This window comes from Xyrauchen texanus, chromosome 14 (assembly GCF_025860055.1).
Source record: "Xyrauchen texanus isolate HMW12.3.18 chromosome 14, RBS_HiC_50CHRs, whole genome shotgun sequence".
Taxonomy (NCBI): domain Eukaryota; kingdom Metazoa; phylum Chordata; class Actinopteri; order Cypriniformes; family Catostomidae; genus Xyrauchen; species Xyrauchen texanus.
In genome coordinates, this window is record NC_068289.1 from 39,488,157 (window position 1) to 39,509,200 (window position 21,044).

The 21,044-nt window shown below is 37.3% G+C and overlaps 1 protein-coding gene across 2 annotated transcripts in view; it reads right to left on the reverse strand.

Annotated features, from left to right (window-relative positions):
- Positions 1-355: 355 nt before the first annotated feature.
- Positions 356-21,044, reverse strand: part of frmpd4 (FERM and PDZ domain containing 4) — a 65,453-nt gene continuing 44,764 nt past the window's right edge. For both annotated transcript variants that reach the window (XM_052143118.1, XM_052143119.1), the window contains 14 exons: positions 18,378-18,480; positions 18,112-18,157; positions 17,680-17,784; positions 16,499-16,606; positions 16,109-16,240; positions 14,864-14,983; positions 12,053-12,189; positions 10,255-10,381; positions 7,406-7,495; positions 7,077-7,259; positions 6,539-6,665; positions 3,231-4,196; positions 1,417-2,550; positions 356-673 (listed from right to left, as the gene is read on the reverse strand). In XM_052143118.1, coding sequence (XP_051999078.1) covers positions 669-673; positions 1,417-2,550; positions 3,231-4,196; positions 6,539-6,665; positions 7,077-7,259; positions 7,406-7,495; positions 10,255-10,381; positions 12,053-12,189; positions 14,864-14,983; positions 16,109-16,240; positions 16,499-16,606; positions 17,680-17,784; positions 18,112-18,157; positions 18,378-18,480 — 3,383 coding nt within the window. In that variant the 3' untranslated portion in view covers positions 356-668. The remainder of the gene's footprint in view (positions 674-1,416; positions 2,551-3,230; positions 4,197-6,538; positions 6,666-7,076; positions 7,260-7,405; positions 7,496-10,254; positions 10,382-12,052; positions 12,190-14,863; positions 14,984-16,108; positions 16,241-16,498; positions 16,607-17,679; positions 17,785-18,111; positions 18,158-18,377; positions 18,481-21,044) is intronic.

A 21,044-nucleotide genomic window follows, 5' to 3' on the forward strand; every position in this document is an offset into this window, starting at 1 on the left:
GGAAAGTAAAACAAAAAACTAGATTAAAAAAGAAAACAAGTTTATTTTTCTTAGTGCATTGGCAAATAGTTTGTTCTTGTTATAAGCATTAATCCTACCAATTTTTATTAGATTTCCCTGTAAACAAGACCTTAAATATATTACTCCATTCTGCTTCTCAAATATTTGTTATTGTTTTAAGGATGTTTTGATATTTTTATTGGAAAATGAGACAAAAATACTCTTTTATAAGTATATATATATATATATATATATATATATATATATATATTTTTTTTTTTTTTGCAGTTCAATCAATTCCCAAAGGATGATTTGAGAACTGCATTTCATGTTGACTTTAAGAACAACAGGTTTCTAAATCTCATAATCGGCTCCTTTTAGGTTTAGTGATTTGGCTGATGTGATTATGATCATCTACATGTCGCAGTTTCCATTGAAAGTGTCAATGCTCCCTGAGCCAAAGGTTTTCCGATTAAAATTCCATTTCTGCCTCCCTGAGGCAGCCAGAGCGGGGGCGGGGTCTTTTGAGGCCGAGTGCAGGAATCATCCGGGAAGCATTTTAGACCTCCGATCGCCTCTGGTTTGGCACGTAGGAATCTGTGCTATGGATGAACATGGACGTACCGTGAGAGCAGAAGACAATTCTGTTTTGTCTTCTTTGCAGCATGTTACACTGGTGGTAGGAAAGAGAGAGGGATATATTAGTTCATGGAGAGCTTCTAGTCGGATTTATGTCTCATGCTTCTGGATGTCTGAAATTATTAGAATTTGGCAAGATAAAATAATGAGTGAAATGAATGACGTCTTCGATAAGCCTGCAAATGATATTGCAGAAATGGCTGAGACTTCTAAATCTGGAAATTGTAATGAGTTCCTAAGACTTGGAAATCTGCTAAATCGCTCATTCCAGTCTTTCTGTTGAAATACGGGACAATCGGTGGCCCGTTTGGGACATCTTCATTACGGCTAAAATCTAGATTAAGTCGCGCCATCAGTGCTTAAACAGTTTTTATATCAAGTCATTACCATTCCTTTCTGCTCAAACACGGCTCCTTTCTATGTAAATAAGGCTTATTATTGATTGTGCTTTACTTGCAGAACTGTGCTATTTGTCCGGCATTGCATTATTCATGCCCGAGGAAAGCAGACGGGAAACCTGAATTGTATTCGGCGTGTTGATCTACAAACAATCAGCACTTTTACTGGGGGCAATTCACTGTTAGACCCCCTTAAACGGTTTTAAAAGTTACAGTTCTTGGCCTGAATTATCTGCAATGTGGACCAGACTTGAGAGTTTCAGAGTTCAGAGTTTCCACATAATAATAGATATCACTTTTTCACTAGGTTACTTCACACTTAACCATTAATTGCTTCATGAACTTTCTACTAATCTGTAGAAATACATGTCTGCAGTACCTGTAGTTTCTCTGATCTTGGGCATCCTCTGGCCTCCATCACGGCCCGCACTAACAGTCGACTCCGTGGCGGCCGATCCATGGTGCTTCCGCAAAAACGTTCCATCTACGTTCTGATTTGGATAGCCGTGACCTTTCAGAGATGACTCTCCATGCAAGTGGATACTATCTACCGTGCACAGAGGAGAGTCCATTGGCGTCACACAGCTACTACTTCCTGTACTGGAGCCAGCATCAATGGACGAACACTGGGAACTCTGTAGGGAATGGATCCCCTCACTCTGTAAAGACGACATCCTTTTGGTCAGGTGATACTCGCATAGCCGTGTCACTTCCTGTTCAGATGGAGCCGCTTTGGTTTGATGTTCATTCCGGGTTCGCTCGATCAAATATTGTTCTTTTGCTGGTGAACTCGCTTTCAAGTCAATCATGTGCTTCCCTGTTCCCAACATGGAAGAGTCGTTCAACTCAATCTTGTTGACGTTTTGTGTTACCCTGTCTGTGTGCAATGTCCCGCTATCGCCAGTCACCTCAGAGTAAATGTGCTCATCTGTTTTATTACTCATGTGCAATCGTTGATTCGGCTCTTGAAATGCAAAAGTCATCCTGCTCGGATCAAAGGGACCGGAACGTTGGGTATCGTGTACACTGAAGCTGTTAAACTTCCCAACAATATCTTCCGCATGCGATTCTGGGATTCTCATCTGACAGACTTCGGATTCACCGCTGGATTTCACCCCGCTGTCTTGCTCCTTAATCTTATCCTGCGGCATTCTCATCATCATGCCCCTTTGCATTTGGTTGAAGTAGTCCGTCAGTGACTTTGTTTCCATCGTTTCCGGTTCCATCTCGAAGTGTTCCGAGTGGAGAGCATTGCGCGGGACTGCGGATGACTGAGGGTCATCTTCCTGATTTCGTAGAGATGCCCTGATGTCACAGGGAGTCAATCGAAATTCGGTCTCCTCCTCAGCTAGCGTTTGGTAACCTTCGGCTGTCACTATAAGCATTTTGAGCGAGTTTTCAGAGAGTTTCTGAGCTGCTGTCAGCTCTGAGCTCTCCGTTATTTCAGACGAATTTGTCTCATTCCCAGAATCCGATGAGGACTCGGGGCTAAAGGTGCGAGATATTTCTACACCTGTGTGTCACAGAAAGACAAACATTTTAGCAATCACACTACATTTCAACACAAATGTACTTTAAAATAGTTTATTTGTACAAAACTTTTAAGACTATGAAATGCAACAAATAATTCCATACATAATGAAATAAATTAACAAAAAATGAATCACAATAAAGAACAAATTGACATGAGTTCACATCTGACCCTTTCAACAAAAGGGGTACAAAACGGCTGAAACTCTCACAAATGGTCAGCAAAAGGAGGTGCTTAACCTTCAGAAAACTGATGATCATCATCCACCTCATTTATTTAGTTTAGTTTGAGGCCAAATGTTGCTGTTAAGTTATTGACAAACCTATAGTTTCCACTGATTTAAGATCAAATGTTTTTATTCTGTCTTTATAACTTGGGCAACAGGGTTGAATGGATCAGTCCTTTGCGGTTTATTATTCACATAAGGTCTTGATTTAGATTTTATTATTTCGATGGATCATTCAGCCCTACCTTATTTGTGGAAAGTGCCATTTACATCACAAATAAAACAAATACACACACACAATAGAAACATAAGAAACATGGGGCTTGCACTGAAGAAAATAAAAACAATGAAAGGAGCAACAAAAAAAACAAACAAAAAAAAAATGGCTGGACGTTTGTTCAACGTCAGTGAATGAATGTCACTAGAGTGTAAGAACCTGAACTACTGTCCGGCTGTGGGTGCGACTGCTCTTCAGAGGCGGCCAAAGCCTCCAGAGCTTGTAGAGTGGAGACAACATCATCATTGAACACTTCCTCTGTCCCACCAGAGACCGGTGTCGGCACTGAATCAATCAGCGACACAGGAATGTCATTTTTCAGCGAAGCAAAGTTTTTTCGTTCATGAGGTCCTTGGTGGTCGTCTTCGTCCGAGCTATCCCTGAACCCTGGAGGAGGAGCGGCAATCGCCAAGTTTAGTGATTGCAAAAGGACGTCATTGTCTTCCTCGTCATTGCCCTCTGGTGGCGGCGGAAGGGAGGTAAGATCGATGATGTCGTCGCTAGATTCTGAAAGTGACAAGAAAGAGTTAATCTCCCCCGTCATCATCATCATCATGTCTTCCTCACAACTGATGTCATCGTCATCTTCGGCATCGTCGGTGGTCTCCGCATAGCAGATGTCATGCAACAATGGCTCCTCGATGCCTTCCGTAGTTCCGAAAATCTTAGCGTCACCGTAGACCATGTGAGAATTGTACTGGAAACCGTCAACCTCCACTGAAGCTTCCAGAGGCTTGTAGTCCTTCTGCTGGGCATACAGGTACCTGTGTTCCTCTAGAACTTCTGGAATGTCCTCCATCAGTCTTTGGTATCCGAGGTTCTGAGGGTTTATGCTGTCCAACGGAGGGTCACCAAATATGAAGGACACCTTGGCGTTTCTGGGCGAGTCTTGAGGCTTGCTTTTTGGGATGCTGAAGTACGGCTGAGAATGCACGTGGCTTCCTCTGACCGTCCTCTCTGATCTCTCATCGGCATGCGCACGATGCTGCATCTGGTGAATTTCGTTAGTGTTAGGAGCGATATTGCAGTCTCTTCGCCCACAGATAGCATACTCAGCGTGCAGCTCATCGGAAGCGTAATTCCAATCGATTGCCTGGTAGTTGAGCTTGCCACTTGAGTCGTGCCCTTAGACATGAACAAAACAAAGAGATTTTTATTAACATATTAATATTACTGTATTACTACTATAGTTTTAAAAAGATATATCACAGTTAAAATATGGTTACTATAGTAAAACCATGTAAATTTATTGCAAGGGAATGCAAAACTATTGCGAAGGCATGTAAAACTTATTACGAGGGAATGCAAACTGGTGCGAGGGCATGCAAAATTATTGCGAGGGAACAAACTAAGACGAGGGTATGTAAAACATATTGCGAGGGAACAAACTATGGGGAGGGCATGCAAAACTTGTTGCGAGGGAACGCAAACTATTGCGAGAGAATGCGAAATTTATTTTCGAGGGAACGCAAACTATGGCGAGGACATGCAAAACATCTTGCGAAGGAACAAACTATGGCGAGGGCATGCAAAACTTATTGCGAGGGAACAAACTATGGCGAGGGCATGCAAAACATATTGCGAAGGAACAAACTATGGCGAGGGCATGCAAAATTTATTGCGAGGGAATGCAAACTATTGCGAGAGAATGCAAAACTTATTATGAGGAACAAACTATGGCATGCAAAACTTATTACGAGGGAATGCAAACTATTGTGAGAGAATGCAAAACTTATTGCAAGGGAACAAACTATAGCGAGGGCATGCAAAACTTATTATGAGGAACGTAAACTTTTGTGAGAGAACATAAAACTTATTGCAAGGGAACAAACTATGGCGAGGGCATGCAAAACTTATTACGAGGAACATAAACTTTTGTGAGAGAACGCAAAACTTATTGCAAGGGCGTGCAAACTAGTGCGAGGTCATGCAAAATTTATTGCGAGGGAACAAATTATGGTGAGTGCATGCAAAACTTACTGCAAGGGAACAAATTATGGTGAGGGCATGCAAAGCTTATTGTGCGGGAACAAACTATGGCGAGGGCATGCAAAGCTTATTGTGAGGGAACAAACTATGACGAGGACATGCAAAACTTATTGCGAGGGAACGCCAACTTTTGTGAGAGAACGCAAAACTTATTGCAAGGGAATGCATACTAGTGCAAGGGCATGCGAAACTTATTGCGACGGAACAAATTATGGTGAGGGCATGCAAAGCTTATTGTGAGGGAATGCAAAATGTATTGCGAGGGAACAAACTATGGCGAGGGCATGCAAAACATATTGCGAAGGAACAAACTATGGCGAGGGCATGCAAAATTTATTGCGAGGGAATGCAAACTATTGCGAGAGAATGCAAAACTTATTGCGAGGGAACAAACTATGGCATGCAAAACTTATTGCGAGGGAATGCAAACTATTGTGAGAGAATGCAAAACTTATTGCAAGGGAACAAACTATGGCGAGGGCATGCAAAACTTATTGCGAGGGAACGCAAACTTTTGTGAGAGAACGCAAAACTTATTGCAAGGGAACAAACTATGGCGAGGGCATGCAAAACTTATTGCGAGGGAACGCAAACTTTTGTGAGAGAACGCAAAACTTATTGCAAGGGCGTGCAAACTAGTGCGAGGTCATGCAAAATTTATTGCGAGGGAACAAATTATGGTGAGTGCATGCAAAACTTACTGCAAGGGAACAAATTATGGTGAGGGCATGCAAAGCTTATTGTGCGGGAACAAACTATGGCGAGGGCATGCAAAGCTTATTGTGAGGGAACAAACTATGGCGAGGACATGCAAAACTTATTGCGAGGGAACGCCAACTTTTGTGAGAGAACGCAAAACTTATTGCAAGGGAATGCATACTAGTGCAAGGGCATGCGAAACTTATTGCGACGGAACAAATTATGGTGAGGGCATGCAAAGCTTATTGTGAGGGAATGCAAAATGTATTGCGAGGGAACAAACTATGGCGAGGGAATGCAAACTGCAATGCGAGGGAAAGCAAACTATTGCGAGAGAACGCAAAACTTATTGCAAGGGAACAAATTATGGTGAGGGCATGCAAAACTTATTGCGAGAGAACGCAAGTGCTCATTCGATTTGAATGAGATATATGTTTGTCACAATACCACTAATAAATGCAATAACAGTTTAACCTTCATTAACAGCACTGAGTTTCCACACTAGGGATTTGTGTTAAAACAAAACTCCAAAGACAGTAAACAAATCAGGACGGACTGATTTCATACCAATTGCGAATTGTTCAGCTTTAAACAATTGAAAAGTTGTTTAAAGTTTGGAAATTTTCATCACAAGAACCAAATGACCTGCACTCTTCAAAGGACAAATGGGTTCATATCAACACCTCTAGAGTGAAAACACTCAAAATGATAGATAAGAAACTTTTTAAAAATATACATCCAACCAGTGGAATGATATATGATATCAGAAGCGCTCTCACCTGCAGTGTTACTGTTGTTTGTCATGTTGAAGATGGATCTCCGTGAGTCGACCAGCAGTCTGTAGTAACCCGCAGTCAGACATGCCAGATTCATCGCATCACTGGACTCCATTATAAGAGTGATGGGCTGTAGAAACAACCATAAATAATCAGATAATAATTAGTGATATACCATTATATTGCCCATTTTGCGATTATCCACATCGGCCGATAACTGTGTTTGCTTGGCCAAAGAATACAAATATTGCATAAAACAAGTGTTTGTTTCACTTTAAAAATGTGTGTAGATCTGATTTACTATCTTCCACTCTTAATAATGCAATAAAACATGAGAGGCTGTGTGACCACTGGTAAGGGTTTGCCACTGAAAAAGGTCAATTATGCTCCCAAATTTCAAAATGTGGTGGTAAAAAATCAATTGTTCTGTATTTTATTTATAACATCTGATTTATTTCATAATAATGTGTTCTAGGCCTAGATATACATATTACTGCATAAAACAATTAATTGAGTATCCTAAAAATATGCTTGATCGCACCTTCACATCTAAGACGTGAAGCTCCACTCTCACGTTCTTTTCGTCTTCTGTGTACATCTCGATTCGGTTCACATGGCTAAAGTCAGCGAGCAGGGCCACCAGGTTAGTCTTGGTGTTGATCACGTGACTGATGCCGTACCGCGGCCCCACAAGCAGTGTGACCTCTGTGTGTTTTTCACCTTGCTGTCAATTCACAGCACACAAAAAGAGACAAACAAAAAAGAAAGAAACGTTTTTGCTTTACCTGAACTAATGCATGTTAACAAGGTTTATCTTTTCAAAATAAGGGAAAGGTTATAATGAAGGAAGTGTCTTGCGTTTGCACTTACAACCAATACTGACTTGAACACTCGTCCTCCATACAGCCTGAGATCGCACAGATATTTCAGGTAGTGCACCTTCGCCTGTAACGCCGTCAGCTTCAACAAAAAGAAACAAATCCCACCAGAATAAGGGAACAGAAAGTGTAAATCACACAAATACAGTTGTCTAGTTCTTCTTTTAGAGCATGTAGCTCTAAATAGAAAAACATGTGACTTGAAATGCATTTATCTCAATATAACAATGCAACATACAATACAGTCCAAAACAACACAATGGTCTTATTTTACACCAAAAATAAATAAATAAATAAATTATATATATATATATATATATATATATATATATATATATATATATATAAATAAATTACACAACAAAAAATAATTAAATTTTATATCCTGTGTGTGATTATATTATTATTATAAAATTATATAGACATGTTGTTTATGAGATATTCATAAACAACTTGGCAAATATTTCATACTAAAATATGAGCACACTGTGTTTTATACGGATTATTGCATCAATCTCAAACATCTACTGATCGAGAACCACATCGAACACAATCCCTCGCCACTTAAGAACAACCATAACAACAACAACAACAATTGCGGTAAGTCATGACATCCGCTCATGTTATTGCTTCCTGCATTGCATGCCACATGTTTACTATAGCTTCTTCCATCAGCAGTGAGAGATTCACATGTGATAAATGTAAGGAATTTGTCAGGCTGACGGAGAAGGTTAATGAGTTAGAAACATGTGTCCGAATGCTAGTTCAGGTCAGTGAGAAAGAGAATCTGGTAGATGCTGTTTCAGATGTGGTAGTACAGCGAGCAACACACACACTTTTGTTCCGGCTCTAGAGCCCCCGCAACAGGGCATTTGGGTGACGTCTACGTGACATACTCAGAAGAGCGACACCACTCTCCCATTCCTATTAGGGATTACAATCGATTCTCCCCACTCAGTGATGCACCCATTGAGAATCTATCTTTTATAGATTCTTTAAGAATCATGTTGAAAGAGCCTTAATATTTGATTCTATTGTAAGGAATGTGGAAATAGAGAGTCCAGCCACCATTGTTAAATGCATTTCGGGAGCTCAGGCATCTGACATCAGATCAAATTTACAAGTGTTGTCTAATGCTAAATGTAGATTTTCTAAAATTGTTATTCATGTTGGCACTAACGATGTCCGGCTTTGCCAGTCGGAGGTCACTAAGATAATGTCAAAGGTGTGAAACTTGCAAAAATGATGTCAGACACTGTAATATGCTCTGGCCCCTTCCCTGCTCATTGTGGTGATGAGGTTTATAGTAGATTAGTGCCACCGAATGGCTGGATTTCTGACTGGTGTCTAGAGAATAGCATAGGATTTATAGACGCCATATTTTATATATGCGTATTATTATATATTATAAACTCATGGAAAATAACCACAAAAATTCTAGGTGTTTATTCAGTACTGTGGCTAAATTGGTTAGGAATAAAGCATTGAATGAACCAGATATTATGTCACAGCACAAGAGAAAAAGAAATTGGAACTATGCAATCATCTGTCACAGCACCTCAGAAAACAGTGTCTCACTGCCTTAGTTCATGAAGAGCGAACAAAACTGATCAATAACTCAAAAGCCACAACATGTATGTTAGATCCAATACCAACTAATCTCTTAAAAGAGGTATCTCCTGTAATCTCCTTATTATCTCCTCTCTATCCTTAGGACATGTCCCAAGAAACTTTCAAATGGCAGTTATCAAACCGCTTATTAAGAAGCCACAACTTGATCCTGGAGTTTTGGATAGTTACAGACTGATTTTAAATCTACCATTTATGTAGAAAATACTAGAAAAGGTAGTGTCCTTCCAACTATGTTCATTTCGACAGAGAAATAGTATATATGAACAATTTCAGTCAGGATTTAGGCCTCATCACAGTACAGAGACTGCACTTATCAGAGTTACACATGACTCTTATCATCTGATCGTGGCTGCATTTCTCTTCTAGTGCTTTTAGATCTAAGTGCTGCATTCGACACGATAGATCACGACATTCTCTTGAATAGGCTGGAGAATTATGTTGGGATTAATGGACTTGCATTAGCATGGTTCAGGTCCTATTTAGCAGACTGCTACCACTTTGTCTATGTAAATGTGGAATTGTCAAACCAAACAAAAGTTAAGTATGGAGTGCCACAGGGATCAGTTTTAGGGCCTCTGCTTTTCTCCTTATATATGCTTCCCCTGGGAGATATTATCAGGAATTGTGGAATAAGTTTCAACTGCTATACCGAGGATCCCCAACTTGTTCACTGGGGTTATTAATACAATTATTATTGAATTACTTATTTTTAAACACGATTAACAATCATATTTTATCTAATTACACAATGATGACTCTTTCTTTAGAGATTTTATAGATATTACAGTTTCATCTTTTGTTAATGCATGATTTTCTATAAAGCTGCTTTGAAACGATGGGTGTTGTGAAAAGCGCTATACAAATTAAAATGACTTATACATGAGAATCACCCCAATATATAACATTGAATATAATGCACCTCAATATAAAACTGCACTACAGCAATAAACCATAAGAGGCCATGTGTTACACTAAATTTCACCGTGGGCTGTGTTGAGGCCCCTTGACCCTTCTGAAACAGTTTAACTGCGGTAAATTACAGTAACACAACCTCTCAAGGCTTATTGCTTTTATAAGCCCTAATTCTATAATAAAAACCTGTTGTATAATACATATTGTGGAATTGTTAAATTGCAATTCAAATCCTCAAATAATATGGTTTTGTAATTCACTTTTTATCTGTACATGAAGCTGCATGTGTTTTTTCACCTTTTTTCCAGGCGGCACCAGATTCTGGTTAGTTTTCAGGATGTGTGTGAGCGCCTTCTTGATATTCTTCTCTTTCATGCTGGACAGCACTGCAGGCGGCAAAAACTGTGCCAGACCCCACTCCTTCCTTTAAAGAGACAGTGAGATTTAACAGTTTTGGGAAAAATGCAATGCCTTTGTTTAATCTTTTCCTCTTGTTATTTAACACTTATGCTGTGTTCCGGTCATTTCAACTTTTTTCTTTACTTAATCCAATTGGAATAAAATTCCTTGACATTGTTCACATGTGGTATCTGAAAACACAAAAGAATTTGACCATTTTCTTTAAAGTTTTATTTCACTTTGTATTTCACACACACACACACACACACACACACACACACACACACACACACACACACACACACACACACAGACACACACACACACACACACACACACTCTCTCACACACACACACACACACACACACACACACACACACACACACACACAGATACATACATACACACACACACACACACACACACACACACACACACAAATGTTGTGTTTCCATGTTTTATGGGGACTTTCCATAGACATAATGGTTTTTATACTGTACAAACTTTATATTCTATCCTCTAAACCTAACCCTACCCCTAAACCTAACCCTCACAGAAAACTTTCTGCATTTTTACATTTTCAAAAAACATAATTTAGTATGATTTATAAGCTGTTTTCCTCATGGGGACCGACAAAATGTCCCCACAAGGTCAAAGATTTCGGGTTTTACTATCCTTATGGGGACATTTGGTCCCCACAAAGTGATAAATACACGCTCACACTCACACACACACACAAACAAAAACACACGCACACACATACACACTCACTCACACATATACACACATACACACACACGGACATACACAATGTGTATTGAGCGCCCTTTTGTGCATTGAGTTTCCTCTTTATTTCTATTTATATTATATTGTGTCTGTGTTTGTGTGAATTTCACTCACTAAATCTCACTGCAGTTTGACCTCTGAGTGAAACTAATTTTCTCATTATATTTCACTAATTGAGACTTTTCCAGCGATATCTAACACACGACTATCTCATCTTTAAACGTTTTTACCAACTCTGATTATAATTATTGAGACAACACATTTGCACAACATTATTTAAGAATTGGTTAAATCAGTTAAATGGATTATAAAGTCCAGATTCTAAGCTTTAAAATGACACATATGTTGTTCAGCTCAAGCAAGTGATTAATAATTTATTAATTATTATTATTATTATTACTTTTTTCCACAAGGATTGTCCCCACTGGCCGGTATGAATGAATCCTTCTATTAATAAAATTATATATTTAAAAAATATATCTAACCTGTTATAAAACCTGTTATAATCACTAAAAATAAGTTTATTGACAGATTTTGTGTTGATATATAAAATATGAGAGATCTATAAGCAATCTGTCAATTTTGACTGAGAACACAAAATGTGAACACAGCACAAGGATAAAAGAATAGTTCAGCAGAAACAAACATTCTGTCATTGTTTACTCATAATGAATGATGCAGTGCACTAATAAAGACAATAAACACCACAAAAGCACCATAAACATGCAACATCTGCGCTATATAGAAGTTTCTGAAGTATGTTTTGAAAAGACAGAATAACGCACACGTATGGACGACTTTTATGACACTTCAATCATGACTTTTCCTTTTATAATGTATAATAAAAAGTAAATGCATAAATAAGGTGTGGTTGAGCTAACAGAAGATCAGAGACAGTTCAACACTCACTCAATGTATTTAAGAGAGACTTTCTGTGTTTGTTTGGTGCCAAGCGTCAGGATGTACATCTGTAGAGCCGCCAGACGAAGCGCCATGTCGTATTTCAGCTCCGAGCCGAAGCGCTCCTGCACCACATCTTTACAGCTCTGCATTCACATGAGTATGTGATATTCACATTCAGTGGCAGTGTGAATAAGATCATCTATAGTAAGGCTGGCCGGTGTGATGTATAAGCCAAGCACATGACAGTAGAAATGTAATCTCGTTACTAATTACTTAACTTTTGAGTTACTTTCTAAAATACTTTTCCACTCAACAAATTCAAAATAATGTACACGCAGCACCTCACATCTCTCCTTCACAATAACTCATTACGGGGCCTTAATTAATGCATTCTACATCAATAATATATTAGAAAACAAGCATAACCTTATAAAGTACTGAAAAGTAATTAAATTCATTGAACGTCGTAAATGTAATCTGATTACAAGTATTTTTTAAATATATCTCATTACACTACTTTTTACAAAAAAGTAATTTGATTATAGTAACTAATTACTTTGTAATTGGATTACACCCTTACACTGGCTAACACAGCATGACTTTATTTACATGTGAAAGCGCCAAAGAAAAGTACAGTATGAGAAAATACCGAGCGGGACGTGTCCAAACAAGTACATACGAGAATACATTTAGTTGTTAACATTTCCCGAACATCACTGAGCTATACGTAAAGTTGGAACTCTCCGTTGTAAATAAGGAATATCATAAAAAATCTAAATCTAAATAAATATTGAGACACAACCAATGGAAGTCGATGGGACGAATCCACAAACGATACAATTCTCAGTAGTTCCTCATTCATGAAACGTTCGTAAATATATGATCAAATGTATTTTGCGCGTAAAATGGACCTTCCCGTAAACTTTCCACCGGATTCACAAATACTTCGTATCCTCAGATTTCTTAGTAAAACACATGTTTGTGAATTCCAAACATTAGTAAATAGGGAGCGTGTGCACGTTCATTCACAAACGCCATATAAGGAAGGCACCAGACTCGCTAGTAAACATCTGTGTGGAACAGTAATGACAGTATTTCTATGGATGAAGTACACTTACATCGTTAAAACTTTGATTTAGCAAACACTAAAAGACAGTGAGGATTTACTGTCAGCACATGTTTTGCTGTCATATGACGCTCTTTTGTGAACCAAACAGTTCAAGAAGTCAATAAAAGTGGTTTGATATGAGTGTAAAGAACGAGAGGAGGATGTTCGCCACCATTAACCTCCTCTGGTTCAGTTCAGAGCATCGCCAGCATCATTCGTGAAACTTCTCGAGTAAATCACGATGTAGCGGTGATACACTTACAATTCAGAGAAATGAATAGAAAGCCTAAAGAAGATCTTTGACGGAAAGCTGTAAATGTGCAGCTGTTTCTATATTGTCCTCATTGTATTGTGTACGCTCCTGCCTGAGATGCGTTTATTTATAGGTTTAACAGCATTAGCATTGAACATCCGTTATCAACTGAACGGGATTTACAGATGCCTATTAAATGATGAAACCTAAATTATAGAGCTCATATCAAATAGAAAAATGGTCTAACCAGTCATGTAAGGGGTTGAGAAATAAATGCTACTATGAAAAATAAATGCAATTTTTTTTTTACTAATTTATGTCATTTTTAAGGTTAATTTCACTTATTTAAATTATTAGTAAAGTTTTTTCATTACTTATCCAAACGTAGTCATGACAGTTTGCCTGAAACAACACAACACGTTCTGATGTCTTACACATGATTTACACATAGTCGGGAGCAGCTGTACATTTTCTTCTTACAAACTAAAGTTTCGGAAATACGAAAGCATCAGAAATGCTTTTACGGACTATTTACACACAAATTCGTTCTTCTCGTGTTACATGAATGAGGACCACTGTTTCAAAGTTTAGCCACAAAACAACATAAACAATAAACAATATGTGTTTTAACATGACTTTAGAGTGATAAAGTTGTTTACTAACCTATTCTTTGTAAAGCTATATCCAATTTTACAACTCCGTTGCCATGACGACATAACGCTGTAAACCTTCAAACCCTAAAATGTCTTCAAAAACGACGATTTCAATATCTTTTTTAGTTTTAACAGAAGAATCTATAGAAGTGCTTTTATAAAAAGATACGCTTCACATTCCTGTGAAAATTGGCCCAATTCACTTCCATTGTAAGTGTCTCACTGGAACCCCCATTTTTTATTTATTTATTTATTTTTTTTTAAAGAAAAGTGAAGAAAACTTGAACCCGGAATATTCCTTGAATAATAGCTACAAACATTTGCTATATCGCCGAGCCCTAATGCAAATCAATGCATGTTATAGTATTATACATGTTATTTCTTACACAAGGTGGCGCTGATGTTTCAGTGATTGACTTAATTTATATTTGACATTGAAACAACATGAAAGTTGAAACTATAGCAAGTTTAACACATGAACAGTATAATATGTCTACTGTCATTCGGTTGTGCTACTGAAATTATGCAAGTTGTGCCTCTATTTAGACTCAAAAAGAGCCTGAAAAAACAGAAATGTGTAGCTCAATATGTGTTTGACAGCCAGTTGCTTCTCATGAAATATCAGTGTGGAAGTAATGACTCCTGTTCAAGATTTGTTGTATTATCTCTTTGAAATATGCAAAATAAAACATCAAAATATGCTATTCAACTATATTCTACATGTCTAGAAAATACTATTGGGGAATTTTGTAGATAAATATATGTGCATTATAAGAGCTAAATGTGAAAACTGCATATTATACCTGAACGTAGAGGTAATCAAAGGCAACAGCGTCTCTCCTCAGCAGATCCACGGGATCTTTAGGAAGAAAACTAATGCGGAAATGGCATTTCATCTTATGTGAACCCGGCCTCTGAGTGACCTAAAAGAACCACAAGTGAAATCATTAAAAATATGTCTTGTGTTTATTTTGGTTCATCCACCTGTCAACACTCGGCAAGTGCATTCAAAATATAGATGTACTGTGAAGATTGTACAAAATACCTGTGGCCTCTTGTACCCGAATATGTGCATTATATTTTTCGAGAAAATGCTGTTGCATTAGACTTGCACTTGTGCTGTGGGTACCAGACCAAAATGACCCTTATCGCCTCGCGGTCAAAGTGTAAACGCGAGACTCAAAATCACCCACAAGTGGCGCAAAGGTGCGTTTTACACCTTTCTTAACCATCTAACGCCGTGTGTTTCAAATATGATACACAACGTTTTACGGCTCCTGTTCAAGCTAACGAGCCAAGCGACCTATAGCATGCAAGTTTCACATGTTTATGGCACCATCTAGTGGTTATTTGTGAAATAAATGTGGTTTCAGTGTTTATATCGATCTATTTAAAATGGCTTGTGTGAAAAGTGACTCTTCTGTTGGGATAAATGACAGATTATTTTAATAAAGTAAAAGTGACTAATGATTATATTGTTACTGATGTTTTAAAATGAGGATTTGCTGAATATAAGCAACTTGTGCTTGGTTAAAATTTTGTATATTATTATATTGAAAATCCCCTTTGAAATCCATGAATCAAATATGATACAACAGACTTCTGAGGAATATCTCTCAATCATCATTATATTAAATTCGCGCCATGTCAGGGGTTAGATTTGTTTCAATTATTAACACTGTTAATATTATTATGATTTAATTTGTATATTTTGATTTGTAAATGAACATCAAATAATGCAATTAATGAATTGTAGCACTAAAGTTAAATCTCTAAATGTACCATCTTTAAATCCTACAATGTCAGCCTTGTTCAATTCCTAAAAAAAAAAAAAATGCATTGTGAACTATCATCATTTTATTTGTAAGCCCAAATAAATAAACAAAAACAATAATGGAGCAAATTAATCCCGCCTTACAATTGATTGAACGAGTTGGTACAGTGCACAAACACAGTGTTGTTGTATTGATTTTGTTGTTATTGCATGTGAAGCATCTGTAGACGCGCCGGTCTGCCCTGCAGCGAAGGACACCAGAAGCGCAACAAACCTGCGTCAGCATCTCCTGCTCATGCAGCAGCATTAGTTTGGTTGCGGATCCCTCCGTCTTGTGTTCCAGCAGAAGAGAAAAGTGTTCAATGCTTTTGATCGACAGCTTCTCTTGCAGCGTCAGAATCACGTCCTATCAACCACAAGAACGTGTCTGTCATTCACCAACACGTAACATTAAGAACGCTTCAATAAATCAGAATATATTCAAACTGTGCATCTATTTCATTGTGAATCTATGATTTTTGTAACTATACTTACAAAATAGACCTCGAGTGCTCTATTGCTTATATAAAATTGCTTCTGCTTAAAAGCATAAAGCACTCATAAAGCACGAAAAAAACTTTTGATTAGTAAATATTGAGCTATTCTAAAAACACATTTGAAATACCTTGATGGAGGTGTTGCAGTCAAACTTAAAGGATTTAGTTTGACCATTTTCAAGATACACCTTCAACACGTTTGGCATAAAGAGGAGAGAATTATCTTTCACAGTTTCCTGCAGATTAAAAAAAAATCACCATCAGTAACCGTCGTTTTTCTAACATCTCCTGAGCTGCATGAATAATGAAGGACTGAAGTGACACATGAAACGAATGACTTTCATCTCTGAGCCGTTAGTGGGGCACATGCACCCTTGAATAATAACAGTACTAACACATTTGTGTGCATATTTACAAATATTTTAAAAGTGTAATTATCATATGCTAATATATTATGTTAATTCCTATTTTTTGTCATTAATAAACTGTTAACATCAGCTGGTTGTTAAAAGATTTAGAAAACAATATATATTGTCACATTTTGGGACATGACATTAAGGTAAAATGTTCATGTTTCTGTCTGTAATAAAATTAAATAAAATAAAATTTAATAATTCCATTATGAAATACGTCACATTACAAAAGTAAAATGTGTTTTGAATGGTTATTTATGTTGAATTTAAACTTAAAATGTTAATTTTTCTGTCTGTAATAAAATAAAATAAAATTAAATTTAATTTAATTAAATAAAATAAAATTTAATTAAATAATAAAATGTAATAATTCCATTATGAAATACGTCACATTACAAAAGTAAAATTTATTTTCAATGGTTATTTATGTTGAATTTAAACTTATAATGTTCATGTTTCTGTCTGTAATAAAATAAAAATCAAATAAAATAAAATTAAATAATAAAATGTAATAATTCCATTATGAAATACGTCACATTACAAAAGTAAAATGTGTTTTGAACAGTTATTTATGTTGAATTTAAACTTATAATGTTCATGTTTCTGTCTGTAATAAAATGTAATAAAATTAAATAAAATAAATTAAATTAAATTAAATAATTCCACAATGAAATACGTCACATTATAAAAGTAAAATGTGTTTTGAATGGTGTTTCATGATGATTTTAAACTTAAAATGTTCATGTTACTGTCTGTAATGTAATAAAAATTAAATAAATAAAATAATAAAATAATAAAATAATTCCACAGAGAAACACATCACATACAATGACATTCGACATGTTTCCCAACAGTCCATTTCAAAGCAAAATGTTACCGTGTTGTTTTCCACTTACCGGTACTTGTCCGTTAATAATGACTTCCTCTGCGAAGCGTACTTTTACCGGATTTGACTTCAACTTGGCCTTTTTAGCTGCACTGATGAAGGCAGATTTGGGCAACTGAGGATAGAAGGGAATAACACAGGCACAAAAGCACTTCAGTTATTCAGATATGATCATTATCTTTTGCCTAAGAGCCGGCACAGAAAGTAATAAGCCCAGACAAAACTGGCAAATGTTTGTTGTATTATCTGTACGGAGCAGTTTAAATATATTGAAACATAGTGACTGAGAGTACTACACTCTTATTAGTAGCTGACAGCATAATCAAATGACCCAAAATGTTTACTAAATGAACACGTGAGGCAATCTAATGTCACTCAGTGCAGGTCTATAAGAGGAACTGATACTGTGAGTGCTGCTGGTCTGATTCAGAGCTGCACTTACAGGATACGGCTGCACCACTGTCAGGATGATGGACTCCTTACAACTCCTGCAAGAAATGAAAAACAAAACTTTGATTTGAAGCAAAAAAGTACTTGCTCCAATTATACCTACAAACCTACTGAGCCGCGAGGGGGCACTTGTAAAATCAATACTGTTATTGTGCACAGAAACTAGCAAGTCAGTAACAACATCTAATGGTTTGGACTGAATCGCATACTAACTAGATCAAGTATGACACACTAACAAGTTCATGTCGAGTTCGGTACCTGACCAGGTCGATGACTCTCTCTCTTGGAGCCGAGCTGACCGCCTCGTCATTTATCATCACAATTTCGTCTCCTGGGATCAGCTTCCCCTCTGAAGGACCTCCTGCACAATTTTCAGACACATACAACACTTGTCTTGTTTCTTTTTCTTTTCATTTTCATTCATATATATATATATATATATCCACATAGAATTAGCGCTACGCTTTGCACACTCACATAAACCGAGCCTTGGAATTATTATCCGTGCCACCACAAATGGCAAGTGGGCATGGGTGGGAGTGTTTGCACTCTCCGTGGGTGTATGCACGCAAACTGTGGGTGTGTTTTATGATCATGAAGTGGCGCAAAGCACAATTTGTTATTGTCCTGAGAGTTTGGAGATTCCAGCAGCTGGTGGTAATTAAGTTTCCATGCATATAAAAGGAGCGTGTCACTGTCATAGAACATATGCCTGACATTCAACAAGGACGCAGTTAATGAACATAAGTCCATATTTCTATTCTTCTAATTCATTGCATACAGTCCATTTACACCAACCTCTTATAAATGTGTTGTCTTTGTATATATATATCGCTGGTGCTTGACAGGGAATGGACTATATAATAGGTCGCATACGGTGCAATAACCGGAGAAGAACCTTGCACATGGTCCAGCCTTTTGGCGCGTTGCATGCGCAATTTTGCCAAAACCACTTGTGCCTAGACAGCGCATGCTTGCATGAAAATACCAAAACTCCGCTAGTACCGAGCACCGACTCTATCCGGTACCAGCGCGCAGTATGACTGACACACGACTGCTTTATAATGCTCACGTGCTTATTTTAAACGAGTGCTCCGTTAATCCTTGTACACTGAAATGGACAATTAATCAAATTAAAATCGTGACATGTCCTAGAGTGATTTATTAAACCGCTAAAGGCTGCAATCTTACTGTGGAAGAGAGGCGTCATCCACTAGACACTCCACAGACATTGAGAATCATTCACGTTGTACGAGATGACACAAAAGAGCACTAAGCTACTTTGAACCACATATACAGCATTTGCACTTTAATCTCAGCTCAGCTTTATTTATATTGCATTTAAAACAATAGATTTGACCAAAGTGCATCACAGCAATAGTAACCACACAAACACCATAATCTCAAATACAAACACTCCTATATTTCATTTGTCAGACTCAAAGGCCAGTGTAAAGAGATTTCAGACATGAATTAAATGTCTCCATGACACGAACTGTTAATCCAGAAAAGTCCGGCAAAAAACACACGTCATAATAAAAGCACGATTCTAAAATACAAGTGCCTGAATTTGAATAAAAATATATTACAACTGTATAGTAAAATGTAATATTCACTAATAATATTAATAATTATAATAATTAATCAGAATATCACAAGCAAGGCTGTTGAATAAAAGTTTTTTATTGATTAGCAATTTATTGATTAGACACAATTTTGATGATGAAATTGAATTAACTTTAAAAAAAATTCTGAATAGTTCTGGAAAATAATAATTATTAAACTATAATTATTAAATAATAAAAAATAACTAAACTGTTGTGTTCAATAGCACATTATAATATTAGCATATTTTTGCTGTGGTATCGAAATTGGTATCGAGAACCGTGAAATTTCACTGGTATTGGCACAGACTACTGAAATGTTGGTAACGTTAATTTTGCTGATGGTCCTGTTGAAGCAAAACAACATTTGTTTTTGCTTGAACACCCCTTCTTGCACATTTTGCGTAACTACTGTTGAAAAACGAAAGAAAGTCATACAGTGCTATAACAACAAGGGTGAATAAACAATGACTGAATTTAAATCTTTTGATGAACTAATCCTTTAAAATCACAAAATAAGGCCTCAAAACATTTGTGTTGAAAATTAGCGCCCCCTAGAGGTAACAGGGTAGAAATATTTATCTGAAAATAAAAGTCCTTCACATAGCACCTAAATGTCATATATCAAATGAAAGCTCTCATTCTCAGGAATGTGACTGTATAGTTTATTTTGTTGCACTAATATCACAGTTCAAAAGATTTTCATAAGAATCACAAAGTGAAATATGATTTCTGTAAGTCATCAAATATAATCGTCTCTTTTTTGCTCCAATAACTGCTGCTGTATGCACGAAATAGCTAAAACCTTTATATCTGCCGCTAGTCTTCTTAAAAATGAGCCATTGTTTATTTGCCTGTGAGCTTGCTTGGCTGGATAATCCAATATTATATCTTAGATATCCAGAACAGCCATCCAGACAACACATTCTCACACCCCAACTCGTCACATACGGACGCTTGGGCAGGACCCCTTGGCGTCACTTATTGACGCGCTGGGTGTACCTTTGGCGTCATTTTACGACGCGTCCGGGTTTTTAAACATAAAAAAACAGTTGGAGGGCCATTGTAGCCTATTCCTTTTTATTTTTATTTATTGCCGTCTCGACTCTCAACCCATTCGCAGCGTGAGCTTACCCAAGACGTGAAATTTCAACGCTACACACTCCGGTTCAGAGATACATAGAAGTCTATCGGACTACCCTGCGCGTTGAAAAATGATGCCCAAGGTATACCCAGCGCGTCAATAAGTGACGAAACTGCCCAAGCGTCCATATGTGACGAGTTGGGGTGAGAATGTGTTGATCCAGAAGGAAAAAGGAAA